At 36.6% G+C, this 17,816-nt stretch overlaps 1 protein-coding gene and 1 pseudogene across 5 annotated transcripts in view; both read left to right on the forward strand.

Moving 5' to 3' along the window:
- RAD18 (RAD18 E3 ubiquitin protein ligase) overlaps window positions 1-17,816 on the forward strand; it is a 107,318-nt gene that overhangs the window by 16,159 nt on the left and 73,343 nt on the right. For all 5 annotated transcript variants that reach the window (XM_038565773.1, XM_038565774.1, XM_038565778.1 and 2 more), the window contains 2 exons: window positions 1,594-1,655; window positions 3,125-3,195. In XM_038565773.1, coding sequence (XP_038421701.1) covers window positions 1,594-1,655; window positions 3,125-3,195 — 133 coding nt within the window. The remainder of the gene's footprint in view (window positions 1-1,593; window positions 1,656-3,124; window positions 3,196-17,816) is intronic.
- On the forward strand, window positions 7,998-8,864 carry LOC102151515 (annotated as a pseudogene).

Here is a 17,816-nt window from a genome sequence, read left to right on the forward strand (position 1 = left end):
TTCTCCCTCTGCCTGTGTCTCTGCCTCTCTCTCTCTCTGTATGACTATCATAAGTAAATAAAATTAAAAAAAAAAAAAAACAGATTGTCACTTTGAGTCCCTGGTAGAACCCTTGGAGCTAAAATTCATGTGTGTGTGGGCCCAACTGTGGCTTTGTCCCCTTGGAGTTTTTAACTCTCAGACTCCTCCCTGCTGAACTTCTAGCGATTTGCCAATTATAGTTCAGGTTTTCCTGCCCCAACACTGGTTCTAGCAGAGGCTCCTTCTCTGGTTCCTGAGGATGTTTCTGCTCTGGTAAGTTCTGATTCTCTGTGTCTATCCTGTCTCTCTGTAGTTCGGGAGCAACAGTTTGTCTCATAACCTCAGTTCTCAGATGGAGCTAGAAAGAGCTGATTTTTCAGTCTTTTTATTTTAGTTAGTAAAGATTTAATTTACTAATTAGAGATCATGAGCAGAGGGAAGGGCAGAGGGAGACTCAGCAGGCAGTCTGATGGAGGACTCGAACCTAAGACCCTGAGATGGTGACCTGAGCTGAAGGCAGACGCTTTACCAACTGAGCCACGTAGGTGCCCCTTTTCAGTCTTTTGACTTGTTTACTTGTTAGAATTGATTTTTGTGTTTTTACTTCTTACTAGATGGAGATGGGGTGATCTTTCAAGCTCCTTACCTATAAACTGGAATTTCCCCTTTATTCATCTTTGCTTTCCCACAAAACTTAAACCCATTGCCTGTTTTATCTTCTCCTTTAATGTGTTCTTTCATTTTTCCTCCTGGATGCTCTTGCTGAGGCTGCCACAACTTGTTCATTTCCTGGATATATCTATACCCCAAATCATACTGTCTCCTCCTCCTCTTTAAGTAAACTGAATCCTTTTTAATGAGACCCTTCACTAAGCTGAATTTGGACTGCTAGCAAATTAGCTACCATTAGGGACCATTCTGTTTAGTCACATTTTTTGATCCCCTTTGGGAGATCATTTTATACTGCCTTGGGTGTGAAGAATTTAGTTAATGCTGATTTCTTGCTTAAATCCTTAGGATTCATTACACTGAATAGTACTGAAATTGCCTCACTACTTTGTTAGCTCCTTGAGGTCAAGAACCTGCCCTTATATATTTTTCTTTTCTTAAAGTGCTTGCCACAAAGTGCTTGTTATATATGGGATCATTGACATCATTTATAGAATTAGGATGTAGAAATCCCTAATTGCTAACCTAGGTATATATTATTTTTTAACACGTGTATATGTCTTATTTCAAAATTTATATTTTAGAATGTTAGGCACAGGGATATCTGGCATTTTATACAATATCCATCTGAGGTCTTACATGTATGTTTCCTATATTTTATGGAGTTATGATATCCTAGGGACTCATGATTATTATTATTTGGTATCTTTTCCTCTCCATAAAATGCTGTTTCATCACTTTTGCAGGTATGCATAGGTAGAATAGAGGTGTTAGAATTTTGAGATTATAATGATATACCTTAGATGATGGAAATATTCTAGGGCTTAAGTCAGATTTTGTTCAGATTCCTATATTATTAATATATCTTAACTAACTTATTACGTTGCATTTGTCTTTTTGCAGACTGTTCTCTCTGTATAAGAAAATTTTTGTCCTATAAAACACAATGTCCAACTTGTTGTGTGGTAAGTTTTTCCTTTTTTTTTCTTGTAAACCTAATTGATTGGTGCACATATTTCTGTATCATGTGTACACAAAAGCCCAAAGGAAGAGGTATAATTATTGAATTAAGCTACATAAAAGACATTTTCAAAAAGGACCTCTAAAACATATATAAACACATATATGGAGAACTAAGCTTTTTTCAATTTTTCATAAAGATTTCTGGTAATCAGTCTTTTAGGAAGTAGAATCTAATTTTAAGATCGGATGTTGCACTCTTTAAATCTTATGATCTGTTTTTATGGCTTCTCATGTTTTCTAATTTCTTACCTTGGGTAGAAAATCTGATGGTAGGATTATTCATTTGCATAGGATTGGTATTTAAGTATTTGTGTGGAAGGCAAAGAATCATGGTCATTGGGCTGAACCCAGCCTTACTGTTCCCTTCTTTTTTTTTTTTTTTAAGATTTTATTTATGTATTTTAGAAAGAAGAAAGAGAGAGAGAGAGAGAGCATGAGTGGGGAGAGGGGCAGAGGAAGAAGGAGAGAAACTCAAGCAGACTCCGCACTGAGCACGGAGCCTGACCTGGGGCTTGATCTCAGAACCCTGAGATTGTGACCTGAACCAAAATCAACAGTCGGATGCTTAACCAACTGAGCCACCAAGGGGCCCCCATAATTATTCCTTACTTCTTTCCCAAATCAGGCCTTCAGGGAAAACAGTAGAAAATTTGTTGTTAGAATTTCTGAAGCATTTCAAGTAAATGAAAAGGTAGGTAAAAAGGCCAAGTAAACATAAATAGAAATAAAGAAAGAAGGGACCATGAGGTCTAATAGAAAGGATTCTGGGACTAATTGAAGGGTTTGGGTTCTAGTTTGGTTCCTCTGGGAGCTACATGGTGTTAGGATGTCATTAAACTTCTCTGAACTATTTCCCTACATAAGAAATGATGCAGTTTAGCTTCCATGTTTCATCTCTTTACAGCTTGGTGTCATGCCATTGCCAAGATGGTATCATCAAGGAGATAAACTGAATACCATTCATGCCAAATAATTACGAAATCTGTCATTTTCCTGTTGGATTCCTGAACACCAATTTTGTTTTTAAATTTTCTTTGAACACCTAATGCCTCTCCCTCAGTCGTCACTTAAAAGATCATCTCTGTTCTGCTTTTCAGGAGAAATTTTTGGGATGGCATTTTGAATAAAGATTCTTGCTCATATTAGGGTTTATCTTAGTTGGTACAGGGCATATACAATTTTATCAGAGGCTGTGTAGAGCTTTTATCAGACTTCCAGGCAGCAGATGCTGATTCATTGTTTTAAAATTCCATATAAGTATGAGATAAATGAACTTTATTTTGAGGCTTTCCTGGAAGACTTAGTGGGATGAGGAGTCTCAGGAGAATGGGTCACACATTTTCAAAACAAGATTATGACAAGTTATTTTATGATTTCTGACCTTTTTCCATCTGTTGTTTTTCCTTTCTAGACAGTCACAGAGCCGGACCTAAAAAATAACCGCATATTAGATGAACTGGTAAAAAGCTTGAATTTTGCACGGTATGATTTAATTTTGTGACTAACCCCTAACTCTCTGGCCTTTTATATGAGTCCTCTCTTTACTCTGCACACTGTTGGGGCTTAGAGAATGCAGGGTTGCATATTTTGTGTAAAATAAAGGAAGCTACAACATTCATTAATCACTCATGTACAATCTCATGGTAATAATATTTTCTTCCTTTACTTGACAGAAAGTCTTAATCATGAAAAACAAGGTTTAAAATGCAGATTTGAGCACTTATTTTGGGTACTACAGAGGTCTTCCAGCTTCATCTTTTATTTTTCCTGTCCTACCCCTAGAACCATCCATTTTTCCAAGAAGCCCTGGTTCCTTTTAATGGAGAATGGTATTTAGAATCAGGATCTGGAGCTAGGTATGATCACTGTTACTGAGATGTCGTTGCTTCTAAGCCCTCTCAGTGGACAGAGCTGGGTAACATATGCATGTGTACATATGTATATACTAACCTGTGTATACATGCATACCTATAATTGTTTCTGTGGCTGTTATATATTAACCCATTAATTCTTAATCTGATTTACTCAGCATGTATAAGATGGTGTGCCATGTGAAACAGGTAATTGCTAGTACTTTATACAGCTCAGAAATATAGCTTTACTTATTAGCATGATGGTAGAAGTGAGTTTGGTCACCCAAAAGGCTGTAAGTGGCATATTTTGCCAAACAGTATCTTGAATTATTTTTAGTTTTAATCATACAAATCAATCAGGAATTTTTATTATGGACATACTGTATATAGTTATTAGGTGTCCATCTCATTAAGTATATAACTTCCTAGCTGTTGGAACAATTTTGGAGGTACATTACTTTGGTTCCGAAAATGTAAAGAGATTTCTTCTAAAAGAATCATACATTTATTTCATTGGGTTGTGTCCTGAAATGATCACATTTAGTACTCTAAACTTGCCTAATACGACATTCTAGAAATTGGCCTGGTTAGTCTTTTCCTTAAACAGTCATAAAAAAGTGCTGTTTTCTAGATTAAGAAACTCTAAGATTCTCTGAGTCTCATAATTACAGTTGTTGCTTAAAGTCTTTCACCATTTAGATTTTGAAGTCTATGAGAAAGGAAGGAGCCGTATCTTTAGAAAGAAATTTGAAAAATAAAAATTTTTAAAGATTTTATTTATTTGAGAGAGTGGGAACGAGCAGAAGGGCGGGATGGAGGGAGAGGGAGAAACAGGCTTCCCGCTGAGCAGGGATCCTGATGTGGGGCTGTATCCCAGGACCCTAGGATCATGACTTGAGCTGAAGGCCGACGCTTACCTGACTGAGCCACCCAGGTACCCTAAAAAAAATTTTTTTTAATTTAAATTCAATTTAGTTAACATATAGTGTATTATTAGTTTTGGGGGTAGAGTTTAGTGATTCATTAGTTGCATATAACACCTAGTACTTGTTCCATCAAATGTCCTCTTTAATGCCCATCACCCAGTTACCCCGTTTCGCTATGAACCTCCCCTCCAGCAACCCTCAGTTTGTTTCCTATAATTAAGAGTCTCTTATGGTTTCCCTTCCTCTCTGTTTTCATCTTATTGTAGTTTTCCTTTCTTTCCCCTATGTTTGTCAGTTTTGTTTGTTAAATTCCACATATGAGTGACATCATGGTGTTTGTCTTTCTCTGTCTGACTTATTTTGCTTAGCATAGTACTCTCTAGTTATAGCCATGTTATGGCAAATGGCAAGATTTTATTCTTTTTAATGGCTGAGTAATATTCCATTATATTCTTTATCCATGCATCTGAAAGTGGGCATCTGGGTTCTTTCCATAGTTTGGCTACTGTGGACATTGCTGCTATAAACATTGGGGTCCAGGTGCCCTTTTGGATTATTACATTTGTATCTTTGGGGTAAATACCCAATGGTGCAAAAAAAAAAAAAAAAAAAAAAATACCCAATGGTGCAATTGCTGGGTTGTAGGGTAGCTCTATTTTCAACTTTTTAAGGAACCTCCATACTGTTTTCTAGAGTGGCTGCACCAGTTTGCATTCTCACCAACAGTGTAAGAGGGTTCCTCTTTCTCTGCATCCTTACCAACATTTGTCATTTCCTGACTTCTTAATTTCAGCCATTCTGACCAGTGTGAGGTGGTATCTTCTTGTGGTTTTGATTTGTATTTCCCTAGTGCCTACTGATGTTGAGCATTTGTTCAAGTGTCTGTTAGCCATTTGTGTGTCTAGAAAGGAATTTATTAGCTGTTTGATTTTCCCTGAGACAGTAAAATTGCATCTCAAGGCTTATTTTTTTCCTAGCTGTTATTGAAAGTGTAATGACTTCCCTGCTAGTAGGAAGAGAATCTCACAAAGCAAGCACAGGTTTGTTGAAGAGAGGTGATCAGCATAGACCTTTTGATACCTTAAAGGGAGGCCATGGAATGATGAAACTCTCCCCTTTCTCACCTACTCCCAAAAGGAATAGGCTGTTTAATTATTCATTATAGTGGGTGTGGTGGGGTGAGAAGCATTCTTTGTGGATTTGGGATGGATTTTATCATTTGTTTCTCCATGTTTGCCATGAAATTGCCCTATGGTGAACATTTCGTGGACATTTGTCATATCTAAAGTACTGGGGTTCTCTATTTGGAAAATTAGTAGGGATGAAATTCAAGCCAATCAATTTCAGTACTTGTTTGACATCTGGTTTAAGATTGATGAGGGAAGAAGTTTAATCTTATGACTAAAATGTAAGATATTTGTATCATTTGTCAGTTTTGTTTCTTTATATCTGTCATTGCCGTTTTAAGATGTGATGATTTTAAAAACTTTAATATTCTAAACCAAAATCAAAGAGTATTGGAAATAATTTCAGATATTTTTCAGACAAAAGACTGACGTTCAGATCTTTTCTTTAACTCTGCCCATTTAATTTCAAAGAACAGTGTTTTTTTTTCTTGGCTCAGTTTTATTCCAAATAATGTTCTTAAGAAACTGTGGTGTTTAATTAAAATTAAAATTAATTAAAATTTAATTAGAATATTTTTGTCTAAGTGGTCCATCATTCTTGAGCTAAGTAAGAAAATACTGTTTCTGTATTTTTGTGTAGCAGCCAGTCTGCATCAATGTCATTTTTGCAAATTGTGAGTGTAGAGCATCATTCACTGCTCTGGTTTATCCCCATCAAGGTATGAATTTTTCTTCATGTAACTTATTCCCAAGTTTAAGAATCTAAATGTTTTAGATAATGATCGTAATAGCTAATTCCCTGAGCATCTTATAAGAGTATATAGAATTTACCTTTTCTTATGGTATAGTTTAAAGCATACTGGCTTTGGATTCCAGCATAACTGGGTTCTAGTCCTGGCCCTTCCAGTTGTGATGTGACTGTGACCAAAATATTAAACTTCTCAAGGCTCTGTTCCTCCTCTGAAAGTGATACTCTCAGTGATCATTGTAAGGATTAGAAATAGAGAGTTATACTAAAAGATACCCAGCATAATACCTGGAACAAAGGAAGCTAAGAAGAAATTCCTGTCATCATTATCATATGTATTTTACCTGCATTTATATTGTCTTCCCGTGTATTATAGATTGATACTCTAAGGTGTTAATAAGAATATGTGCTTTGGTGGGCCTCTCTGCCTGTTTAACTGAATGGTCCTAGACTGCTGTTCGCATGTTTTGGGTCAGAACAACATTTGCAGGAACTTGTACTAGTTAATGAAGTTCATGGACTTGATCGTATGGATTTCATGACTGCCTCTCTCTACCCAAAGACCTATTTTGGTTCTTGGCTGCATTCTGAAGAGGTAAGGTTAGTGTAGTTAACAAATGCACAAGATACTCCTGTGTTTTACGGAGTCACAATTATTCTGAAAGTCTGTAATTCACCCCCAAAATCTGAGTATCTATAATGAATGGTATTAGGCATTATAATACCAGCTCTCTTAAGTTAAATTTATATGAGTGATGGAAATGAAAGGAAAAGTTGCCAATGCAGTTTAAGAACCCATTTTGGGATTATTACTTTCACACAGCTCGTATCTGAGGTGTGTGAATTGCAGCAGTCTCATGGTTTTAAATACCATGTGTCCATTCATGGCTTCCAAATTTATATTTTCAGCCAGATCTCACCCCAAAACTTCAGACTCATATATCCAACTGCTTACCTCACATCTCTGCTTGGACCTCTTAAAGGCAACTCTTAATTCTCTATGCTGCCCATCACTGCCCCCCACACCAAACCTGTTCCCACAGCCTTTCTCATCTCATTAAATGGCAGCTCTGTCCTTTCATTTGCTCAGGCCAAAGACCTTGGAGTCATCCCTGGCCCTTCCCTTTCACACTTAATCTGTCATTCCATCAGTGAATCCTATTGGTTCTATCATTAATAGATTTCCCTAAACCAATAGCTTTTCATCACCATGCCAATATTATCCTGCCTAAACCTGAGTCAGCCTTGGATTTCTGTGATCACTTTCTAGTGGTCTTTGTATTTCTGCTTTTGCCCTCTAATAGTCCTTCTGAGGCCAGCAACCAGAGGGGATTCTTTAAAAAGGGATCCTTTAAAAGGTCAGACCATACATTGGTCCAGAGGTGGTATCCCATCTCATTTGGTGGTATCCTATCTCATTTGGAGCAAAAGCCTGAGTCTTCTTAGTGGTAATCCTGGTCCCTATAGAACAAGCTCCCTTTCTGACTTCATCTCTCACTTCTCTGCTCATTTATTCTGCTCCAGGCATGCTGTCTTTCTTGTTTCTCAAACATGTCGATTATACTTTGACCCTAGAGACTTTGTACTTACTGTTATTTGTCGGTGAAACAGTGTTTCATCAGATAGTTACATGGATAGAAACCCATATTATGGAAGAGAAGGTATATCTATAACACCTCTGGAAAAATTATATAAAATATTTAAAATACCAGGATCACCACCAGCATCGATGTCCCTGTCGAGGAAGAGACTGGAACATGGACTTAATCCCTAAGTTCCTCATGGCCAATGGGCAGCTGATAAGATTCTGCTTTATATAGAGGTCACTCACTATTTGGATTTCAAAGTGACTGAAGGGAGCTTTGTCTGTAAGGGAAGAAAAATTTACAAGGTTTCTTCCACTGACACAGAAACACTAGCATTTAACTCAATGGGAGTACTTGGAAAATGTTGCTTCAGAAAATTCCTAGGGTGTTTGCCAACTTTAATGAAAATGATCCCAGAACTTTAGGATCAAGGGCATAGATCCTAAGAAGAATGCAGTGCAAGAGGTGTACAAGATAATTGACTGAGACAAAATGTCATAGATTTTACTGGCCTTTCCCTGGCATTTTACAGAACCTATGACTATTTAGATCAGCCATGTTATGAAACTACTGATAGGATTAAACTTTACAGTGAATCTCTGGCAAGGTATGGCAAAAACCTATACCTTTACCCAGTCTGTGGCCTTGGAGAGCTGCCACAGAGATTTGCAAGGCAAAGTGCTGTTTATGGTGGTACCTACATGCTCAATAAACTCATTGAAGAAATCATTGTGCAAAATGTAAAAGTGATTGGTATGAAATATGAAGGAGAGGTTACTGGCTGTAAGCAGCTCATCTGTGATCACAGCTATGTCAAAGACGGAGTAGAAATAGTATTGCCTCAGAAAGTCACATGGCTTAGTCCTTTACTTTCTTCTGCCCCTGTTTTTCACAGGTCATCTTCTCAGTGAGGCCTTCTGTAACCATCCTGTAAAGATTATCAAGCTCATCCCCTCCTCATGCATGGATGGCTTTACTGGCTTCATTTTTTCCCCATAGCACTGTCATTTATGTTGTATGCCTCTGGTGTCTCTTCCTTTACTACAGTGTAAGCTTCTGGAGCACAAGAGACTATTTTGTTGTTATATTTCCACTGCCGGAAGTACCCTGAAAGTAGTGGGCACATGAAGTTAATGCTTTTGGTTTTGGCATGGGGCATAATTTTATCATTGCAAAAGTGCAACTGTCTGCTACTTTTTTTTTTTTTTTTTAAGATTTTGTTTAACAGAGAGTATGAGAGAGCATAAACAGGGGGAGCAGCAGGCAAAGGGAGAGGGAGGAGCAGACTTCCCCTTGAGCAGGGGGGCCTGGCCTAGGGCTTGATCCCAGAACCCTGGCATCATGACTTGAGCTGAAGACAGATGCTTTAACCCACTGAGTTACCCAGGTGCCCCTGTCTACCACTTTTTTTTTTTTTTTTTTAAGATTTCTTTTTTTTAAGAGACACGGAGAGAGAGGCAGAGACATAGGCAGAGGGAGAAGCAGGCTCCTCACAGGGAGCGTGATGTGAGACTTGATCCCAGGACGCGGGCAGATGCTCAACCACTGAGCCACCCAGGTGTCCCTTTTTTTTTAATCAGCATGTACAATCATATGTTGTTTTGTTGTACTTTGCTGCATTTCAGAGATACTTCATTTTTTGACAAATTGAAAGTTTTTGGCCAGCCTGCATTGAGCCAAGTCTATCAGTATCATTTTCCCAACAGCATTTGCTCACTTTGTGTCTCTGTGTCACATTTTGGCAATTCTTGAAATATTTCCAACTTCTTCATGATTATTTGTTGTGGTGATCTGTGGTTAATGATATTGAATGTTCCTATTGTAATTGTTCTTGGGGCTCCACAAACCGCAGCCATCTATGACTACAAACTTAATTGACAAATATGTGTGTGCTGACTGTTCCAATCACTGGCGATTTCTCTGTCCATTTCTTTCCCTCTGATCTCCCTATTCCCTGAGACACAACAGTATTTAAATTAAACCAGTTAATAACCCTGCAATGTTCCAGTGAGAGGAAGAGTCACATATCTCCCTTTAAATAAAAAATAAATGATTCAACGTAGTAAGGAAGGCGTGTTGAAAGTTGAGAGAGGCTGAAAGTTAGGCCTCTTGCCCCAAACAGCCAAGTTTTTGAAGGAAATTAAAAGTGCTACTCCAGTGAACATGCGAATTATGAGAAAGCAAACAGACTCCTTGCTGATATGGAGAAAGTTTTAGTGATCTGGATAGAGATCAAACCAGCCACAACATTCCTTTAAGCCAAAGCCTAATGGAGAGCAAGGCCCTAATTCTCTTCAATTCTGTGAGGGCTAAGAGAGGTGAGCAAGCTGCAAAAGAGAGGTCTGACCGCTAGCAGCGGTGGTTCATTAGGCTTAAGGCAAGAAGCTGTTTCTCAAACATGAAAGAGCAAGGTGAATCAACAATGCTGATACAGAAGCTACAACAAGTCATCCAGGAGATCTAGTTGAGATCATTAATGAAGGTGGGTGGTTACACTACACAACAGATTTTGAGTGTAGACGAAACAGCTTTTTTATTGGAAGAAGATGCCATCTAGGACTTTCATAACTAGAGAGAGAGAGAGCAATGCCTGGCTTCAAAGGATGGGCTGACTGTCTTGTTAGGGACTAATGTAGCTGGTGACTTGAAGTTGAAGCCAGTGCTCATTTAGCATGCAGATAATTCCAGGACCCTTAGGAATTATGCTAAATCTCCTCTGCCTGTGCTCTATAAATGGCACAACAAAGCCATTTTGTGTGCTGTAAACAGCACATCTTTTTACAACATGGTTTATTTTTATTTTTATTTTTTTAAATTTTTATTTATTTATGATAGTCACAGAGAGAGAGAGAGGCAGAGACACAGGCAGAGGGAGAAGCAGGCTCCATGCACCAGGAGCCCGATGTGGGATTCGATCCCGGGTCTCCAGGATCATGCCCTGGGCTAAAGGCAGGCGCCAAACTGCTGCGCCACCCAGGGATCCCTACAACATGGTTTACTGGATATTTAAAGCCCATTGTTGAGACCTGTTGTTCAGGAAAAAAGATTCTTTCAAAATGTTATTGCTCATTGCCAATGCACCTGGTCACCCAAGAGCTTCAGTGGAGCTGTATGAGATTAATGTTGTTTTCATGTCTGCTAACTCAACATCCATTCTCTAGCCTATGGATCAAAGGAGTGATTTCAATTTTCAAGTCTTAGTATTTAAGAAATATGTTTTTATAAGCCTGTAGATAGTGATTTCTCTGGTGGATCTGGGTAAAGTCATTTGAAAACCTTCTGGAAAGGATTCACCATTTTAGATGCCATTAGTTTGGGAGACTTTGAGGATGGATAGCTGACTTTGAGGGGAGGGAAGTAAGTAACTACAGACGTGGTGGAAATAGGAGAACTAGATCAGAAGTGGAGCATGAAGATGTATGTGGCTGAGTTGCAGCAATCTCATGATCAAACTTGAATGGATGAGGAGTTGCTTCTAATCCATGAACAAAGAAAGTGACTTTGTGAGATCTCCTGGTGAAGATGCTGTGAAGACTTGAAATGCCAACAAAAGATACAGAATATGACATAAACTTAGTTGATAAAGCAGTGGAAGAGTTTAAGAGGCCGGACTCCAGTTTTGAAAGAGCATTTGTGGGCAATATGCTATTAGCATCGGATGCCGTAGAAATCATTCATGAAAAAAAAATGAAAAAAAGGGATCCCTGGGTGGCGCAGCGGTTTGGCGCCTGCCTTTGGCCCAGGGCGCGATCCTGGAGACCCGGGATCGAGTCCCACGTCGGGCTCCCGGTGCATGGAGCCTGCTTCTCCCTCTGCCTGTGTCTCTGCCTCTCTCTCTATCATGAATAAATAAATAAAATCTTAAAAAAAAAAAAAAAAAAAAGAAATCATTCATGAAAGAAGAATCAGGCTATGTGACAAACTTCACTACTGTCTTCTTTTAAGAAACTGCTGCACCCATCCCAGCCTTCAGCAACTACCACTGTGACCAGTCAGCAGCCAGCACTGAGGCAATACCCTCAACAGCAAAAACATCATCACTCATTGTAAGCTCAGATGATGGTTAACATTTTTAAATAATAAAATATTTTATAATTATGCAGGTTTTTTTAGACATAATGCTATTGCACATTTGTTAGACTTTAATAGACTGTAAACAGAACTTTTATATGCACTGGGAACTAAACAAATTAATTTGACTTGCTTTATTGTGATATTTGCTTTATTTCACTGGTCGGCAACTGAACCTGTGATGTTTTTCAGATGTGCCTGTATTGAAGTGAGAGTAAATTAATATAATTAAATTCATCTGAATTATGAATAAAAGGAGAAAGAGTTATCTCCAGGGTAGACACTTACTTGAAAAGATATTCTTTTGTGGTAGCATGGAAGTGGTTTATCAGTGACAGTTTCATCCATTAGTTGAATAGCATTTGTTTTAGTTCGTCATAATGAAGTGAAAGCTTTTCTTCAAACCTTCTTTGTACCAAATTAAGATCCTGACAGGAAAAGAGAATGATTGTGGTTCTATATATCTGCATTATTTCTGTTTCCTCTCAGACATGAAGATCCTCAGGTTTTTCTTTCAACCTTCTTCCCACTGTAGCTTTTATTTATTTTCAAACTTTTTATTGTGGAAAAGTTCACACATATGCAAAAATAGAGAAAATAGCATGATGAATGCTCACACACACATCACCTAACTTAAACATTTTTCAATTCATGGACAGTCTTGATTCTTGTACATATGTCCTTACCCTCCCTCAAGCCTGATTATTCATTTAAAATATTTAATGTTGATATTTAAAATATTAGGTATGCCTGTTAGTCTCAGAACATATCTAAAAGAATCAAAGCATTCAGAATATAACTGGCAATTAAATGTGATAATGAAGCATGATATGTTGAAAATAAATAGATAAGTAAGTAAATGGAATTTTTGTGGATTTTGTAATACTGTGAGGCAGAATAAAGTAGCTACTTCTTTTTTCTTTTTATACCATTCTCCTCAGTGAAGTAACTAACCCCTAGGTAGTGAGAGTTAATAGAGTATTAAAAGAGCAGACTTTAGGCCAATAGAGAAAGGGAAATTCAATCAAATAATACCTCTTATTGTGGTAAATATTTGATTTTTTTCTAGGAGTCTTTTGATTTCATGTGATAATATATGAATAATTTTTTCCCCATTTTCTCATTGATAGACATTCAGATTATTTCTCATTTTTGTCTATTCTTTTTTTAAATTTTTTTGATTTTTGTCTATTCTAAAGACTGCTGCTTTGAATATTATTGTATATGTCTTTTGGCATATATTTCTTTTGGCATATTTCTACAAGTGTAATTGCTAGAGCAGAAGAAAGTAGGTATTCATTTATTTGTTGGTATCTTTAAAGCTAGTTTTTATTATTATTTTTAAAGATTTTATTTATTCATGAGAGACACAGAGAGGCAGGCTCTATGCAGGGAACCTGATGGTGGGACTCCATCCCAGGACCCCGGTATCACACCCTGGGCCGAAGAAGGCAGGCGCTTAACCTCTAAGCCATCCAGGTGTCCCTAGTTTTTAAGTTATTAAAATCAGTACACTTCTACCAGTAAAGTATGAGAGTCCCATTTTCTCCATATTCTCATCCAGTCATAATAAATTTAGCCTTCCTGGTTAGTATGTCAGTGAGATTTTTGAAATTACTGTTTTTATTTTTTACTATTTCTTGCTTTCTTTTAACTGTGGTGAAATTTATATGTAGTGAGATTCATACAGTAAATTTGAATTTGGTCAATAGATTTTGGGTAATGCATACATCTTTGTAATTACCACTAGTCAGGATACAGAACATGTCCATCCCCATCACTGCCTTATTCTTACTTCTAGTCAGTCCCTCCCCCACTTCCATAGACAGTCACCTTCAGGTTTCTTTAATCACAATTGTCTTTATGGTGCATTTAAATGGAGTCATACTGTATACATTTATTCTTTCGCTTCACATACTCTGTTTTTGTCTGTTGTTGCTTATATCAGTATGCATTCTTTTTTGCTGAGTAGTGTCTGTTGTATGAACATACAGAAATTTGCTTATCTATTCATCTGTTGATGAATTTGGATTATTTCCAGTTTGTGGCTAGTGTTATAAGAGCTGCCATGAACATTTGTGTGCAGTCTTTGCGCAGGCATCTGTTTTCTTTTGGGTACGTGTCTGTGAGTGGAATTGCTGGCTTATATGCTAGATGCATATTGAACTTCATAAGAAATTGGCAGTTTTTCCAGTTGGGTTGGACCATCCCCACTGGTAGTGTATGAGAATTTCAGTTCTACATCCTGGTTAGTTTTTGGTAACCTTAATCCTTTTAGTTGTAAGCATTTTATTGGGTGTGAAAGGGTAACTCTTTGTGATTCTAATTTGCACTTTCTGATGATTAGTGTACTTCTTCATGTGCTTATTGACTCTTCTTTTATCTTTGGTGAAGTATCTGTTGCATTTCCTTTTTTTTTTTTTTTTTTTTTTTATCTGTTGCATTTCCACCCAATTTTTAGAAATGGTTTTTTTTTTTCTTCTTAGTGATTTATAGTTATTTATGTATTTTGATCAAATATACATATATTTTTTTCTTTCCTGTCTCTGGCTTGCCGTTTCATTTTCTAAAGGGTATCTTTTGTTGAATAGACATTTTAATTTTGACAAAGTCCATTTTATCTCTGTCTCTTTTTTGATTACTACTTTTTAAAAAAATCTTGTCTAAGAAATCTTTGCCTACCTCAGATTGTAAAGATTTTTCCTGTGTTTTTTCCTAAAATTGTTACTGTTTTAGCTTTTACACTTACCCTTGTGGACCTATTCAAGTTAACTTTTATGTATGATATGGGGTAAGAGGATTCATTTTTTTTTCTCGACACTCGGTTACTTCACCATTTATTAAAAAAGACTTCGTAAATTGCAGTGACTCCTTTTGTTGTAAATCAAGTGACTACATGTGTTGAGCTAATTCTGAACACATTCTCTTCAAGTCTCTTTCAGCTAATACTACAGTATCTTTAATACAGTACCTATGCTGTTAAGTCCTTAACATCTATAGTGCAAGTACTCTGCTTTGATTTCCCTTAAGACTACTCTCATTCTGGGGCCTTTGATATCCATATAAATGTTAGAATGAATGTACCATTTCCATACCCCCAAAAGTTGTCTTTGTTTGGTATTGTATTGAATTTATAAATAAATGTGGAGAAAATGGGCATCTTAACATTGTTGAGTTTTCTAGTCCATGTACCTAGGGTATTTAGTAGGCCTTTTAAAAATTTCCCTTGGCAAATTTGGTAGTTTTTAAGATGTGAATTTTACACATTTTTGTTAAATTTATTCTTAGATATTTAATTTTTTTATGATATTTCAAGTGATACTTATTTTAAAATTTCATTTTCTGTTTGCTAATATATAGGCATTACATTAATTTTTCTTAATTGATATTACATCCATGGATCTTGAAAAAATTCACTTATTCTAGTTGCTTATAGAGTCTTTGATTTGTTTCTGAATATAATAATGTCACCTGCAAATAAAAAGTTTTCTTTCTTTCCTATTGTGTGTGTGTATATTATATGTGTGTGTGTGTGTGTGTGTGTGTATATATATTTTTTTTCTTACCACAAAAGCTAGAACCTCCAGTACAATTTTTTTTTTAAGATTTTTTTATTTATTCAGGAGAGACACAGAGAGTCAGAGACATAGGGAGAGGGAGAAGCAGACTCCCTGCAGGGAGCCTGATGTGGGGACTCCATCCCAGGACCCTGGGATCATGACCTGAGTCAAAGGCAGAGTCTCCACCACTGAGCCACCCAGGTGCCCCACCTTCAGTACAGTTTGAAGAGAAATGGTGGTAGTGGATATCTTTGTTTTGTTTTCAGTTTTATGGAGAGATTTTCAAAGTTTTACTAGTGACTATAGTTTTAGCATAGTTCTTTTGAAGGGATCTTTTATCAGATTAGGAAAGTTTCTTTCTGGGGAGGTCTGAGTGGATCAGTCAGTTAAGCATTTGACTCTTTTTTCTTTAATATTTTATTTATTTATTCCTGAGAGACACAGGCTGAGAGAGGCAGAGACATAGGCAGAGGGAGAAGCAGGCTCCTCCCAGGGAGCCCAATACAGGACTGGATCCTGGATTCTGGGATTACGATCTGAGCCAAAGGCAGGCGCCCAATCGCTGAGCCACCCAGGCGTCCCAAGCATCTGATTCTTGATCTCAGTTCAGGTCCTGACCTCAGGTATTGACCTCTGGGCCCAGCATGGAGCACACTTAAAAAAAAAAATTCCTTCTATTCCTGGTTTTCTAAAGTGTTTTTATTATGAATGGGTATTGAATTTTATCAAATACCTTTTGGGTATTTATTGTAATGATTGTATAGTTTTTTTCCTTTATTTTGCTGATGTGGTGAATTACATTGATTTTTTTTCAAATAGCAAACCAACTTTGTGTTCCTGGAATAAATCCCACTTGGTTATGATGCATTATATTTTTTTAAATTTATCTCTAGATTTTATTTGTTAATATTTCATTTTTTAATTTTTGTGTCTATATGAGATATTATTGGATCATAATTTTATTTTCCTACAATGTGCCTGTCAGATTTTGTTATCAAGGTTATGCTGACTTTTTAAATTTCATTCCTTGTAAATTTGTTGAGTTTTACTTTATGGCCCAGAACATAGTCTATGCTGATAAATGTGCTAGGTATACTTGAAAACAGTGGGTGCTCTGCATTTGTCAAAGGTATTTTTTGTTAATTGCATCAATTTAATTGGATTGGTTCAGATCTTTTGTATTCTTACTGATTTTTATATGTTTTGTTAGTTAGGAAGGTGTGATTAGATTTATACATGCTATTATTTAAACCGACCATTATTGTGAATGGGCTGTTTCTCCTTTTATTTCTGTCACTTTTTGCTTTATATATTTTGAAGCTATACTATTAAGTGAATATAATTTATGATTTTTATGGCTTTGAATTACATTGACCATTTTGTCAAAATGAGATGTCCCTCTTTATCTTTTATAATACTTTTTGCCTTAATGTTGTCTGTTATTAATGTTGCCACATCAGCTTTCTTTTCATTAGTGTTTTCATGGTGCATCTTTTCCTATCCTTTTATTTTTAACCTTCCTGGATCTTTATATTTAAAGTGTTTTCTTTCAAACAGTATATAGTTGTATCTTATTTTTAACCTTCCTGGATCTTTATATTTAAAGTGTTTTCTTTCAAACAGTATATAGTTGTATCTTATTTTTAACCTTCCTGGATCATTATATTTAAAGTGTTTTCTTTCAAACAGTATATAGTTGTATCTTTTGTAACTTCTTTTTTTTTCTTTTTTTTTTTTAATTTTTATTTATTTATGATAGTCACAGAGAGAGAGAGGCACAGAGACACAGGCAGAGGGAGAAGCAGGCTCCATGCACCGGGAGCCCGATGTGGGATTCGATCCCGGGTCTCCAGGATCGCGCCCTGGGCCAAAGGCAGGCGCCAAACCGCTGCGCCACCCAGGGATCCCTGTAACTTATTTTTAAAAGCAGTCTGACTATCTTTGTCTTTTGGAGTATGTATCCATTACATTTAAAGGTGATCGGTTTACCATGTTGCTTTTGTTTTCTTTCTCCATTTGTTCCTTTAAAAAAAAAATGTTTCTTTATTCCTCCCCATTCTTTTTGATATTAAGAGTATTTTTATTATTTCCTTTGTTAGTTTTTACATTATACCTCTTACTGAAAAATTGACAAAATGCATCCTAGTAATAGTGTACCATAAATTAGTACTTTATCATGTCCTGTACAATGCAAGAACTTTATAATGTTTTTACATTATTTAAACTCCCCCC

The sequence above is a fragment of the Canis lupus genome, chromosome 20, assembly GCF_011100685.1.
Source record: "Canis lupus familiaris isolate Mischka breed German Shepherd chromosome 20, alternate assembly UU_Cfam_GSD_1.0, whole genome shotgun sequence".
In the NCBI taxonomy this organism is placed as follows: Eukaryota; Metazoa; Chordata; class Mammalia; order Carnivora; family Canidae; genus Canis; species Canis lupus.